The 15,427-nt window shown below is 37.0% G+C and overlaps 1 protein-coding gene across 1 annotated transcript in view; it reads left to right on the forward strand.

The window, feature by feature from the left end:
- The first annotated feature begins 1,012 nt into the window (after positions 1–1,012).
- LOC129730939 (myophilin) overlaps positions 1,013–15,427 on the forward strand; it is a 72,673-nt gene continuing 58,258 nt past the window's right edge. The window contains exons 1-2 of the mRNA XM_055690605.1: positions 1,013–1,221; positions 1,547–1,743. Of these exons, the coding sequence (XP_055546580.1) occupies positions 1,690–1,743 (54 nt within the window). The 5' untranslated portion in view covers positions 1,013–1,221; positions 1,547–1,689. The remainder of the gene's footprint in view (positions 1,222–1,546; positions 1,744–15,427) is intronic.

Consider the following 15,427-nt stretch of genomic DNA (forward strand, 5'->3'; position numbering starts at 1 on the left):
AGCAGTTTCGTCTAGTGCTGCTGAGTCGAAGCTAATCATGCATGAAGTTCATTTACTGTCAAATTATTTTCCATCTGTGAATTTCCACTTAAATCGTTCTGGTCTCAAATACCAAATATGTTCGTAATTACTGTCTACTGAAATAGGAAGAATACATCGAATTTGTTAATTCTAATGTTTTTCTTGTTATTTTAAACTACGAACAAATGCTTTTCTAATTTGAATACCTGGGAAGCGGGGATGCCAATATAAATAAGGTTTCATCCATATATGTCATTTATATTATTTATTAATTATTGTTCAAAGCGTTCTAATGTCAGCAAATAAGAAAGCACTGTTAGATGAAAAATATAGAGTCCTACGTCATGCGGTATGTATGAAATGACAGCGATTAAATAAGAGAGATCCATTCTTCTAGTATTCAGCATTCAGAAATGCACTGTTAAATAAAATTGCAACAAATACTGGAGTTGCAATTCCCTCTACTATTTGTTTTAATGGAATATAAGAATACGGTAGTCAACGTCATGCGGTCGTGTCTTGAATACCACCCTCCTACTTTTTTGTTCACACAACATTTATTTGACACGGCACAATACAAATTAATGTTTTAGTCTAATAAGTTCGATATTATAGATAAATCACGTAGTTTTGTTATCGTATATATGAACTGTTGTAAATTTATCGCTCTATCATTGACAGTAGTAATTAACAACACTCGTAAAATTGGAAACAAACCCTATTCCAGTTAAAAAGATCTTCACGTCTCACCTACTCGAAACTCACATCGTCTCGTAACGGTTTTAAACCGTTCGCTCTCTTCACCTTCTCGTGCTTGCGTTTGCTTTCCAATCGTTGCACAAAACTGAGCTTTTGCCGTCATCTCTCCGCTTCTCGAAACAGTGATGTCAGAGTAAGGTTAATGGAATAATTCCTAGCAGTTCCATGCACAAGTTTAAGGCTGATAGTTTATTGATTACTATAATTTTTTATAACGCAAATAGTAATCACAGGAATCAAAGCACAATATTACAAGAGTTTTGAATATCTAGTTCACGATATACCCAGTAGAAAATTCAACAGAGATGCGAAATATTCTGTGCCATTGGCATCGCTACCCATCGCATGGAGCCAACTGTTCGTTCGAAGCTCGCGTCATCTTTCGCTTGTTCGCTCAGATTTAGTTCTTCTAGTGCCGTGCTCGCGTTCAGACGTTAAAGTGTAAGTGCCTTATCATCTCTGCTTCTGTTTGTGCAGTGTTTACTATATCACCTTCCGAAAGTGTTTTTCCTTGTTCTGTCGAATCGAACAACGACATCGATAACGAACCGCGAAATTTCGCATTCCTAAGCAGATTCAGACCGACAACCCTTTTGCTTCCTTCGCTTTGCCGCTAGTCAATCAATTTGTTTCACATACTTGTTGACACAATTTCTGCTTATGCAAGGGTTTGTCTGTCTCCATCTGTGCCCGCATGTGTCCACTTTAGGACGTATTTTTGTGTGGAATTAATTCGTTTCAATCTCTTTTTGTACTTTCGGTAAAGTGTTCTGTTTTGTTGCCTTTCCCTTTCGGAAGTTCGTTGGAAATACACGCTAGCAAAACACTAATCTAGCCGCGAAACAACCGCTGTAGCAGTGCCGATTTATCCAGAGCGCCAAACCCAAAAAAAAAAAGAAAAAAGTCAACATGTCGACCAACCGTGCCCCAAAATCCGGATTCGCTGCCGAAGCCCAGAGAAAGGTAAGTTAAGGGTGAGAGGGCGATAAATAGCACCAGGTGATATCATCAGCTTTGCGATTCTGTTTTTTCTTGACTGACTGGAACCTGCTGGCCGCTCTTTTCGGGGGAATGGGGAGTGTGGGGATACTCGGTACCCGAGGGGTGATATCTTTGGATGGATCTATATCCTTAAAAATCTGTAAAAATTGAGTTGCTGTTTCGATGTAATTTTTTGTTATGCAACAAAAACAAATGTCAAATGTATTTACCCGCAATGACTGTGTTATCAGAACTGTACACTCTAAATATATTGATTATAATTTTTAACATAAAGAATTAATTTGATACATTAGCCATCAAATGCGTGATGCTGTTTAAATAACAAAAACAAAAACGTTTAAAACATTTCAATATGAATGTATTCATTTTTTTAAATATAATTCATTAGAACCAAAAAGATGGCAGCCCTATCTAAACTTTATACGCTTGACAGTCTTCCACATATCTGGGCTTTATTTCAAATAAAGCCCCGAGGCAGATGCCCAGCAAAAATCCACTTTAGTCAGAAAGACTCTTTACTCCTTTAAAAAGGAGAGAGATAGCACGCTGTCATCCCCCTGATTGAATCAGTTTCAAGTCTTCTTTTTGAACATATGTTAGTTAACTGATGGAGGTAATTTTGATACCTTTTGACCCATGAAAATTTATGCTTCGAATTAACGTAAATAATTGAGGACTCATTTTGCCATTAGCTAAACCCGAAAGTTGGTCTCAATCCAATCCGATCCCAATACTGGAATTCATTTTGAGCAATGATAAACGTATCTTGTGCTTAACCCTCTAGTGCCCAGTGCCGCGCTTAGACGGTCTTCAGTTACACCTCTAAAAACTTCAATCAATACTTAAAAAATGTTTATAAAGATTCATAGTGATTTTTTCGAAGTTCGTCTGAAAATTAACTTGGGCACTAGATGGTTAAGGTACTGGTAAAATTCTGTCTAACACATATTAATATGATAAAATTTCTGACATGATATCTTTCATGTGAATGTAGATGTATGAGCAAGATTAACTGGCTAGTGTTGGTAAGCGGCTCAATATGACGTCAGTCTCAAGAGAGCGTGCGCCGATCACAATTCTCAAAACGGCTGAAAGAGTTATGACCCTCGATCGGGTTAATTTCAGTAGCAAGAACACAGCCTCGAAAAATTTATTCACCGCGTTGCAGTAATACATAATGGTCTTTTCCGAAGAAGTGTCGCGCATTTGGGCTATTAGAGACATCCAATTTTTTGGTGAGTAAATCCGTCGGATTTGACATAAATTGCAAAATTGCATAAATTCCCAGGTTGTTGCAACTTTGAGCAATAATTCATACTAGCTCTCGTTGAGTTAGCTTTCCACTTGAATCTTATCCAGAATGTGTCTAACGAAGTTTTAGTTTTTTTCAAATTTTCAAAAAGATAATGTCTTTGGTTTCTTGGTTCCTAAATTAGAAAAGCTTGGTCAATTTTTGTTGCATTCTCAAAACAGAACAAGCGTGGCTCCAATTCTCTATCAACAGGGCCTTATTCCTTTGCAGAGCAGATATTTAATTAATTGTGTTTATGCAAGGAAAATAAATTAACTTATTTGAAAACCAAATACTTGAACTGAGAGTCGTCATTACAATGATTCACAACTGTAACATGACAAGAATAATGTAGTGATTCATTATCATGGAAAAAAGTTCCATTCGAAGTAGAAAAAACACTCGAAATTCGAAACGTTACTGCCATTTGAGCTTGCCGACTCCTTAAAAATGACTCAGTTACTAATTTTGTGAGTTCTCAAAAAAAATAAGGCGTTTCGATGGATATCTTGTATGCATTCAGTGAGCAATGAAAACAAATATTCAGTTGTGCTTCTGTTTGACCGTACTGCGTCACTTTCAAGAATTCGGTTGTTGGGGACTTGATCCCAAGGCGTTTCGATGGATATCTTGTATGCATTCAGTGAGCAATGAAAACAAATATTCAGTTGTGCTTCTGTTTGACCGTACTGCGTCACTTTCAAGAATTCGGTTGTTGGGGACTTGATCCCAACTCTTGTTAAAATACAAAGTTAAACTTAGTTAAGCAAACCTTCAACCCTAAGTTTACCAAACGATGGTCCATTTCACCCCATCATCCCCACCACCATGAACTGTAATTCGTGCCCATTTTATGCCATTACCTTATGACACAGACCCATTCCGGCCGGCGTCCGTAGCTTACCCCACCGTTCCCGTGGGACGGTACGACGATCTGCTGCCTGGTTGGCCGGCGGGCGCGCGCTGAGTGCCTAATACTGAAAGTTTTATCTGCACATTCCATAGCCCGATGCGGCGATGCGGTTCGGTTGTGGTTTAGGCTTCTGCAAACGCTTCTTCTTGGTCGTCGCATTCTTCCAACTTGATAAATAAAATTCAAACCGGCTGTCTCCGCGTCGTGCCGGCCGCAGTCTGTTAACCCGTTAAGGTCTCTAGTTGAGCCAGCGGGAAATGGTGCTCTCGGAACATGCAAATTTAACCAAATGAAAGGTAATTAACTAGAGCTGTGAGATGTGGCTCTGACGTCTTTTCGACTCCAGGGTAGGGTGTCAAAGGGTTAAAAGTCTCGAACTGATCGTTGAATGTGTAAGCGCTGCCAGTGTGGTTTGTGACGTGATCTTATGATATATGGGTGATAGCAAGCAACCTTATACAGCATTAAGGTTTCACTTTATGCACGGTTGTGATAGTTCGTCTATTATTGGTTATCTGTATATTTACGCAGAGACAATCGTAGCACTTATTCGCCTTATCGAAGTTATCAGCGAACAGATTACTTTTATTTCTGTGTTGTGTTTTTATTGTCGCACCGTTTCTGTTATCGTTTGATCACGAAACATCTAGAGTTCCACCCTTGTGTAGTAATTCAACCGGAAATCTGAACACACATATTTGTCACCCACACACACAAAACGGGAAAGGGTGATGCATAATTCAGGGAAAGAAAATAGTTTCAACTTCTTTCCACATGACACAATTTCTGATCAGAGGGTCGTAAAAATGCTTGAAAGAGAAACCGGCATAAAATGGGACTTTTTCCGCTGCATATGTGTGAATGACATCACCAAAGATGGAAAATAACCAACTCTGTGACATCATTTCCCGCGTGCAAAAGTTTGCCGTTTGTTCAAATAAAAGTTCGTTGTACGTTGAAGATGCTAGAATGGCTGTGTCCGGTTTGGAATCATTAATTTTAACAAAGAGGCATGTTTTTCTACGGATTGAAAAGTCTTGTGCCAGCTGCGTTCACAATAAAAGGTAAACCGACAAATTAGAGTGATTTAATTCACCATTGCTGTGCTTAGCATAAATTAAAAGAAACTTGCTGCGAGCGTAGGTGTGGTTGTCAAATCATATTTCAAAAACCATATAAGTGGCCACCTGGCGGGTTTGTTTGTAACTGGAGTATTTTGAAATATAAATTATCAATAAATTGCTTTGTGTGGCCAATCACAATAATTTTTGTCGAAAATTGCTATTTTTATACATAATTTCCAATGTTAAGATACCAGTCAGTTCATGTAATTCCAGGGTCTCAATCCAAGGCTTTAAAAACATTCTCAGAATTTTTATCTGAACCCTTTGAATCGTTTTCTTCCTTGTTAACAAAGATGACTAAAACAAGATACCTGACTCTTGCAGAATTAATCGGACATGATTGTCGCTGCGCGTGAGCAAAAGTCGAACTAATTTGTACACTGTTAATATGATGTATACTCAACGTCATAATCAACTGACGACAAGGCCAAGACATGACTACTGAAAGGTGAAGCAATTTTTTTCAGTATCCATGTGGACGACTTTACGGTGCTGCCATCCGAAAAATGATAATAACGTGTACGACCGTTTAGTTCTCAAACATGAAACTTTCCGAAAGAATCAAGAATTATCGGCGCATCATTTAAGATTAAGCGTACCATCAGAACTTTCGGAGCACGCTCTACAGCCAAGTTTTCCACTCTTGGCGAGGTTAATAAAGCAAATATCAGGTATGCCGTAGAACCTGATCATATACTCAATGGTTCTGAAACCTGGTTTGCGACATATGAAACTTTAAGTTCTGGTAGAATGAGACCTGAAAATAAATATAATTCCTCAATATAAACCCCCACTCTGACAGTCAACTTCACACTTCTCTTTCGTACTTTAAAGTGCAAAAAATTTATTTATTTATTTATTTATCTTGTTCTAGTTATCTTTGTTGTTAAACAACAGCATGACCAGAAAGTTTTTCAATTGTGTACTTTATGTTTTCTATCGTACTCGTACAAGTACTTAGCTTTATCAGGCCAGTTTAAAAAAAAAAAACATTCATCTTGATACTCAGGTTTTTTTACGCGGATTTTTCAACTAACGCGGTTTTTCACGCGAATTTTTGAATTAACGCGGTTTTTTACGCAACACCGCGCAAATTCAAAAGCTTTTTCGTGGATTTTCGAATTAACGCGGGTTGGGAACCAAAAGCGTCGAAGAATTTATTAAGTAAAGGAGTCATTCACAAATTATGTAAGGGTTTAGGGGGAGATACCCCCTTATTCAAATTTCTTCCGAATGCCACGAGGGGGAGAGGGGAGTTCGAGTAAATCTCACGTAAGATTGAAAAATTCAAAACACAAACAAAAACTTACAAAACTAAAAAAATAAATAAAATTAGTTGAATTATTTCTCGTTGAGAACTTAACAGTTGAACCTTGGGAAGTGTGAATTCACCTTAACTGAATGATTATTTATTTTACTTCGTTAATTTATTTTTAATTTCATTAACTTTAACATGGTATAAACTAGAATGATTCATTAACTTTAACATTAACAACTTTAACACAGAGGCGTCACGTGACTGATGAGACGCCCTAATTCCGTGCAGCTCCTTATTACGTGCCCTTAACTTAGTATCAACATGTGAAAAAATATCAAATATAAGAAGATTTTTCAAAAAGTTTGTTTGAAGATGAATTTTTGTGTACAGAAAAATACCTCGAAACACTCTTTTTGAAATTTATACATATTTTTTCACATTTTGATACAAAGCGTACGGGATAAGGAGCCGCACGGAATTAGGGCGCCTCACGGTACCTATGCAGTGCACTGCTTCAACATGATATTAACTGGAATGAGCGTATTGTTTTGTTTTTATTCTTCACGAATACGCTACTTGTAAAAAAATGTTACTTCTTCATAAACATTTTTTCCTGAAAAAGAAAATCTTACATAAGATTTGTGAGGGGAGGGGTGTAATGCAAATCTTACTAAGCTTTATGTGGGAGGGGGTTTTTGTTTGATTTGAGAGAAGAAGCTCTAGGCTTATAAGGAAAAATGACCAATTCAGTTTTTGTAGCCTTGTGAAAAGTTTTCAACTTTTGCAAGTATAGTCAAACCTGTTTTTGTGCAAGGGATAGGGACCGCACAAAAAAAATCGCATAAAAAAATCGCATAAAAAATCATTTGAAACTTCACGTGCAGCTACAAAACAATATTTTCACAGCATTATTGAAAAAAAAAACCTTTTTATGTGGTGGATAGGGACCGCATAAAAAAATTTTAGTTTAAAATAACTCGAATGTTGTTCAACCGCTTTTCTTCGTAGGCTAGCAATTTGTGACTTCTCCTACGTAAAACTGGCTCAAATAGTAATTTTTGGACGCAACACTTCTGTAATGCGTTGGAATTCATTCCAAGAATCGCAAAAACTAAATGGCTGAAAATGGTGTCGGAAGTGGTCCTTTTTCATATACCGCACAAAAACAGTCGCACAAAGAAAATAATCGCATAAAAAAAGTCGCACAAAATAAATTTCGCACAAAAAACAGTCGCACAATAACAGGTTTGACTGAGCTAAAAATAAATTTTGAGGCGTGAAATGGCTTCGATATAACAAGCTAAGGAAAAAGACTCGAAACTTGACAAAAAAAAGTTAAAGGGTATGTGCTTGAGTGCACAAGAGTAGGCTTGACGTGGGACTATTGTGAGTGTGAAGATTTAATTCTGCCATAGCCATAGCAAACGTACAAATACCAAACACAACAATCCATGAACACTTCACAAAAAAACACATACACCTTTCATAAACCATAGCATACAAACTAATAGGAAAAATAATTAACTTGTTGCCTATAAAAGTATTCTGTCATGAATAAATTTACCTCGGATGAATACATTTTTGCACACACATACACGTTATACGCACACGCTATATACACACACTACTCACAAGCACACGCTCCTTAGACACACCCACGCTACTTACACACACACATTCACACACCACTTACATACACACGCCACTTACACACATACACGCACACACGCCGCTCACACATACACACACACGTCACTCACACATACACACACGTCACTCACACAAACATTGACACACACACACAAACATTGACACACACACATTCAAACACACACACATTTAAACACACACACGCATTCACACACACGTCACTCACAACACACATTCACACACACACACACACACACACACACACAAACATTGACACACACACACAAACATTGACACACACACATTCACACATACAAACACATTCACACACACATTCACACACACACATACATACATACCCACACACACATACATACACACCCACACACACACTCATACACACGCTAACGCTACTCACACACACACGCACACACGCTAACGCTACTCTCTCTCACACACACACACACACACACACACACGCTAACGCTACACACACACACACACGCTAACGCTACACACACACACGCTAACGCTTCTCACACACACATACACTCACCAACGCTACTCAGACACACACACTTGGTATACGACACACTATACCTACACAAATTACTATCGGCAGCATCCAAACGGCTTCCAATGGTCCCTTCCAACGGCTTCCAAAGGTCCCCAGTGCCGATCACGTCCAGTTTCGGGCTGTATTCCAACAACGATATCTGAATTAGATTACCACTGGTGGGGTCCAACTCAGATCGAAGGGAAGCCGAACTGTTCGCTTTGAAGGTCGACCAGGGAATGAGCGTCTCTCAACACGAAATGTCCTTTTATAGTGTCACTCAGTGTGGAGAACTTGGGTGATGGGGGGAAGAACCAATCACGTGGAAGCATCTCTGCTTTTTTTTCTCATCGTTTACGTTGGGTGATGAATGCGATGCCAATTGGCTGGCATTGCTAGCCAATGACTGAATGCGTGAAATCATTTCGTCTATGTTTTTGAAGTCTGCGTTAGGGAAATATACCAATTGTATGAAAAATGTATGTAGATATTCGACCTTCATACTTTCCCGCAATTTTCACGGAGTAATAAGAAAATGGTAACTGAAATTATCATGTTATACAAATCATGTATGTTTTAGCTTTTCAACGGTATATTAACTATTGAAATCGGAACAGTTGTTTGAGCGCTAATGGCATCTAAAATCATCCATTCCGCCAACCAAAAACGTTACATGTTCAATCCAGTTTTCCCAGAAGGTACCTTAGTATAGTGAAGAAAGACGTAGTCCCACGTCAAAAAAAGAATTCATTTTGCACATCCGTACAAATTTAAAACAAAAATCTGGCAGAATTTCTAATAATTAAAGAATCATAGTTATGCCTCTTTTCGCCTTTGAAAATGCAGTAAAAATTCAACTTACTTCGTAAATTAGCAGCTCCACGCCTAAACGCCATGAGAATGGAAACAATAAGAACGAAGAGTTCGCTGCTGTGCAGTCCATTTACCAACTTTACTTAAACGACTAAATGTTGAATAAGGGAATTGATTTTTGTCAAAAAAAATTGGCATTCCCAGCCGAATACTCCAATCTCGATTGACGTCGAATTAAAATTTCATATATACAGAAGGGTAGACAAAATGATTCAGACAAGCAAAGTTTAGTCAATTCTCAAATTTTTGAATTCACGAAAAATTAATATTTTTCAAAAAAAGGTTGCAAAGTTGCTTGGTTTAGTAAGACCTACACACTTACAAAGTTTCATAAAGTTCTGCGCGGATGCTCAAAGAAAATTGAACCCAGCAGGAAAAAAACTGCTAAAAAACATTCATATCTTGATGGCCCCTTGACGGAATTTCAACCTTTGGGTACCAATGAACTCAGAATGAACCCTAGTTCATTCACAGCATTCAAATTTTAAAGAAACGCGATGTTAGAAAAAGTTCTACGCGTTTTAAAAATATACATTTTGGCAGACACTCATAAGCAAAGCAAAGCCTTGGTGCTACATTCCGATGGAGAACACTGGTCGACACAAGCGAAAAAAGTGGCCCTAAAGCTCGAAACTGCCTTAGAAAGATTATAGCTTTTTACCCATTCCTGTTAAATTTGGTGCCGCTGGCCAATATAGAAATTTGTCAACTAACGACAAGGGGTCGCATAGTAGTTACTCGCCGGGTTCGTCGCTTCAACGTTATATTTACGAAAAAACTCGTTTAAGTCTCTGAAAAAATGTTGGTGGCAAGGGGCACCAAAATTCACAGGAATGGTTGAAAAATTATAATCTTTCATTTTTTTCCAGTTTCAGCTTTAGGGTCACACCTGTGTTGACCAGTGTAATCTTTCTTTTATGTCAGCCTTGTACTGATATTACTGTACAAGTTAGCATGTAAAAATTTATAATAAGTTAATCCCAACCGGTTTTTCTTTTTTTTTTAAATTAATACACATAAGATTTTCGAAACATACTGGTAAACGATTTTTGAAGACAAAAAAACAAGGAGCCCAGAAAAAAGTATAATTTTTGACCGGAATGTGTTGCCAGATAGATATTTTTTATATTTTTGTACACTAAAGTCGCTTTTTACGCGGGGGATACGTGCCGCGTAAAAAAAACCGCGTAAATTCCGGAATCCGCGTAAATTCCGGAATCCGCGTAAAAAAAAAACGCGTAAATTCCGGAATCCGCGCAAAAAAAAAAACGCGTAAATTCCGGAATCCGCGTAAAAAAACCATCGTTAATTTTGCATTCCGAGTGAAGGGGAACCGAAATCCGGGCAAAAAAAATACCGCGTAAATTCCGGAATCCGCGTAAAAAAAACCGCGTAAATTCCGGAATCCGCGTAAAAAAACCGCGTAAATTCCGGAATCCGCGTAAAAAAGCCGTGTGAAAAAAAGCCGCGTAAAAAAACCGCGTAAAAAGCGACCTTAGTGTATTTCAAAAGTGGTTTTACATTTTTCGGCAAATGCGGCCATTTTTTTTAAAATTTGATATTTTAAATGAATTCCTTGTCACAGTACCAAAAAAAGAAATCACAATTATTACAAATAAAAGCACTTAACGGTTTCTAGCACATAAAGTGAAAAACATATATAATTTCACACCGTTATTAATGCACAATACAGAATCGTTTTAAAACATGTAAATTTGTACGTTAAGTGGTATAAACTTAAAGCCTTGAATATAAATATGCATGCAAATTAACAATATATTCTTTCACATTGTATGTTAATATAATGCCACACGGAATATTACATGGTTTCTAATGCTCCATTTATGTGCATTTAAAGAAATGTAATTTTTTTTACTGTGTATGGTAAGAGTCAATCCATTTTTACGAAACCAGTTTTGATTTGCTCCATATCATATTCAATCATATTCATCCAGGTTATAAAGGAATCCTAAAATATCTCTTCTGTTTTGTAGTATGTTGCCAGATTTTTTCTTCGTTTAAATAATAAATAAAAAAGTAAGCAAATTGTTGTAACGTAAATTTTTTTTATTTCTTTTTCATATTTGTTCATTCCGTTATGACGAGAAAATTTAAATGAAAATATTCTCAATTTGATATTACCGCAATGAAAAGAAAAAAAGGAAACAAAAGGAAGAGAGATAAACCCATGAGGGCCCATCCACATACCACGTGGACAGATTTTTATCGAATAACTCTGGAATATAACCGTTTGGTGGATGTGATTAGGCACCGATGGGTTCTGGAATAGCATGAGGGTATGTTTCAACTGAAATCAATACAAAATAATAATAATCATGTATTTTGTATGTCGGACTTTTGGCCAGCTTTTTGAGTCAAATACTCCTATGTGCGGCGCTAGTATACAAGTGATTTAGAACGCAATTCTCTTTGAAAATTTACACGGAATTTCCGATTAATTTTGTTCTTGCTTGGACGTCTGTCTGTGCCCATAACCTTGAATTGAAAAAAATAATTGTTTGCAAAATATTTGAGAGAAAAAAGGCAGCACCTGCAAAAAGAAAAAAAATATATGATAGGCAGAGAATCGTTCGGTTATTTGGGTTAGGGAGTTAACAGGCATTTTCCAATAAATATGGTTGTTTGCTAAAAAAGAGAGAAGTTCAAAACTGGTTTCGTAAAAATGGTATATCTAGAGATTGACTAATATTACCTCAGGGTGACAGTGGTTTATTACGTGAAATTTTCCAAGGAACACGATGAAATCATCAAAAATCTTCGATCAGTATTTTTCGGACATCTTATGTCTATGAATTTTAAGGAAAAGAAACAAGTGGTTTCGAACAAAAATGCGTTATTGTGCAAGGAACGAACAGCGTCCCACCGAGCGGGAGGTATTCCAATCGACATCAAAATTGAATTTTCAAAGTGGACCCAGATCAGAAGTTCCCCCAACTTTGAGCCGAATTCATAATCGTCGTTGGTGCTTTATTGTGATCACTTCATATGGAATGACCCATATTATTCCTGACTTCAAATTTGACAATTTCATCGTGTTGCTTAGAAAATATTACATGAAAAACAAGCTTTTACACGAAAAAAAAACTAATCACTCCGAGGTATTATGAGCGAAACTCGAGGTACAGCATTTTTAGAAAATAATTTCAAATGTACTCTGATTTGCTTAAAATTTGTATTCTTACACGGAACACGATGAAATTATCAAATTTGAAGTTATAATATACGCATTTGCCAAAAAACGCAATATATCTCTTCAATTCCAAAATAAAATATCTGGAAACACTGTCGCCCAACATCAATATATTTACTAAAATTATTCATAGTGTAATTTTCAGACTGCTCGTTAATATGAAACATCCGGAGAGCTTCGAAATAAATCAGAGCTTAAAAACAGAGGAAACTCGTCTTTGTTTCTTAAAAACGCTGTAACTCGAGTTTAACTCATAATACCTCGGGGTGATAAGTTTTTTTCGTGTACAATCTTCTTAGGTACACCAATCAAATTTGATATCAAAATATACTCATTTGTCGAAAAATGCAATTTGGTTTTTCAAATGTAAAAAGGACATATCTGGCAACACTGGCGCTTAAAATCAATATATTTTCATGATGTTCTGTTTTATTTTCATCCAAAATAATTTATTTTTAGGCACCATATATTTGTAGAAATATTTAAAAGAAATTAAAAAATTTTTGACGAAAAATTGCACTCATATATAAAAAAGGAGTAGTTCCCATAGAGCGATAGGCGGAAAATGTCACCCCTTTTTTGGTTGTCATTTCAAAAGTTGCAACACAAACAAATAAAAAAAAAACGCAAAGCTACAATCGCAAGGTTGACGTAGAACTACAAACGGTTGTTTGTTATATTACTTACCTTGTTGTATTCGAGAGTTGTTAATCACAATATCTTTTTTCCAACACTAATGAAATAACTTTCTGGGAATAATGTTCCTGGAAAACACACACAACCCTTCTGTTATATAATACGTTCGGACAATGCCACTGCCGCTGCTGTTGCTTCCGGCTGCTGCTGCCACTTGCCACTTAGTCGCCATCCACTAGTAAAATGATTGGTTTAACCCTCTAATTCTCTAACTCGTCATTCGTTGGGCTTCAGCAAAATGACTATAAATCTTTTATAAACATTGCTTTTTTATTTTTTACAATTCATGCCTCTTTAGCGTAGTCTCAATTATCTATCCAAATACAATGCAATGTTGAATCAGACTGATTTGACCGATAAATTGGTTGCTAAAAACAAAAAAAAGCGTAAAAATCAGAAAAAAAATTCTGCTGTGTACAGTGGAATAGAAACCACTGATATTCTCTTTATTATTATTATTATTTGGTGGATGGAACATTGCAGTTTTTGGTATAAAAGTTAATTTACAGTAGAAGTTGAAGAAACTAATAAACGCTGCTAGTGCTAGTTATTCTAGACATGCATGATGTAGGTACAAAAGAAATACAGCGCCGTGCTTCGAAAACCGAAAATTTTTAAAACCTTCATGTAGCCCAGAAGGAAAAAAACAACATTGCTGAATTGAATCTTGTCTTTGAAAACTTGCATTGGAATCTTTGAAGATCTTAGCACATTATACAAATGGCTTAAAGTTAAACTACTTCAAAATATCTACAATAACTAAACGTTCATTTCTTTCACCATCAACCCGTACAGATGGAATGAATGGAATGAATGAAATTCACGATTTATTTGTCTTATGCAATATTTATTGTATTTTAAACAAAGCCCAGATAACAGAACTTGAGCGTTCTATTTATTGGACACTGTCTTTGCAGCGAACCATTAGTGTACATGACAGTTGCGAGGCTAGTACCTACTGCAATCCTATTGGCGTGAACTGTCTCTCCCGAGCCATGACTCGACCATATTACGGCGTACTTTTAAGACTAGTTTGAAGGGAGTTCAGGGTGGCTACCCAAGCGGGAGAACCGGGTAAAAAACCTGGAATCGTTTGGAACCGGAAAAAACCGGGAATTTCACTGAACATTACAAGCCGGGGTGAGATTGTGCCAGTGGGGGTGAGATTGTGCCATACAAACCCATTTTTTGTCAGGAATCTCATGGCGATCACAAGACCAAAATTGCTTAAGTAAGTTTCCTCGAATATTTAACCAAAAAGAGACTAGTCCTGTGACCCGGAAAAGATGGCTGACATATCTTACAGTGCATAAAACAGTTTTTGTTTTTATTCATCTTCCTCTTGAAAGCTAATTTGACCAAGGTAAGCTCTCCGGAAGTAGCATTCAAATGGCTCGAATTTTGCCCAGAGCAAATGTCGCCTATAGATGTCGCCAAGAATACTCACAACTATTGAGTATGCATTCGACGAAGACATTGCTGACTTCCTACCTTGATACTTTTTGTAGAGATCTGATAGCTGCTTCAGACAAGAAACTTCCTAACTTTACTGTGTTTATTAAGAAGATTCTGATTATATCGCATGGCAATGCCACGTTGGAGCGAGGTTTCTCTGTGAACAAGGAGTGCGTAGTCATGAATTTGGAAAAAGAAAGACTTGTAGCGCAGCGCTTGGTGTACGATACAGTACAGGTTGCCGGAGGAGGACACGAAATTGATATTGATGAGGAGATGCGTGAGCTGCTGAAGTAACGTGTTTTAAGTGTTATGAAAATACTCTTTTATATATATTGAATCTTATCTGGTTGAGGTAAAAACGATTTCTTCAAACTTAATTTGGCCTAGAATTCCTCGGTAATGAGTATCATATGCGTTGTTTTTAAGATACTTGTAGTCATCTCCTCTCGGCAAGGTGACATCCGTCGCATTTTTCGATTTTTTGCGACTATATCTCTTGATTTCAATCAGGCTGAACACGTCAAGAAGTGACTTAGAGCATATTGAGATGTAAATCGAAAGTCACGCTTTTTGACGTAGAATACGTCTTACGGCAACAATTACAGGGACCCAATT

This window comes from Wyeomyia smithii, chromosome 3 (assembly GCF_029784165.1).
Source record: "Wyeomyia smithii strain HCP4-BCI-WySm-NY-G18 chromosome 3, ASM2978416v1, whole genome shotgun sequence".
Taxonomy (NCBI): Eukaryota; Metazoa; Arthropoda; class Insecta; order Diptera; family Culicidae; genus Wyeomyia; species Wyeomyia smithii.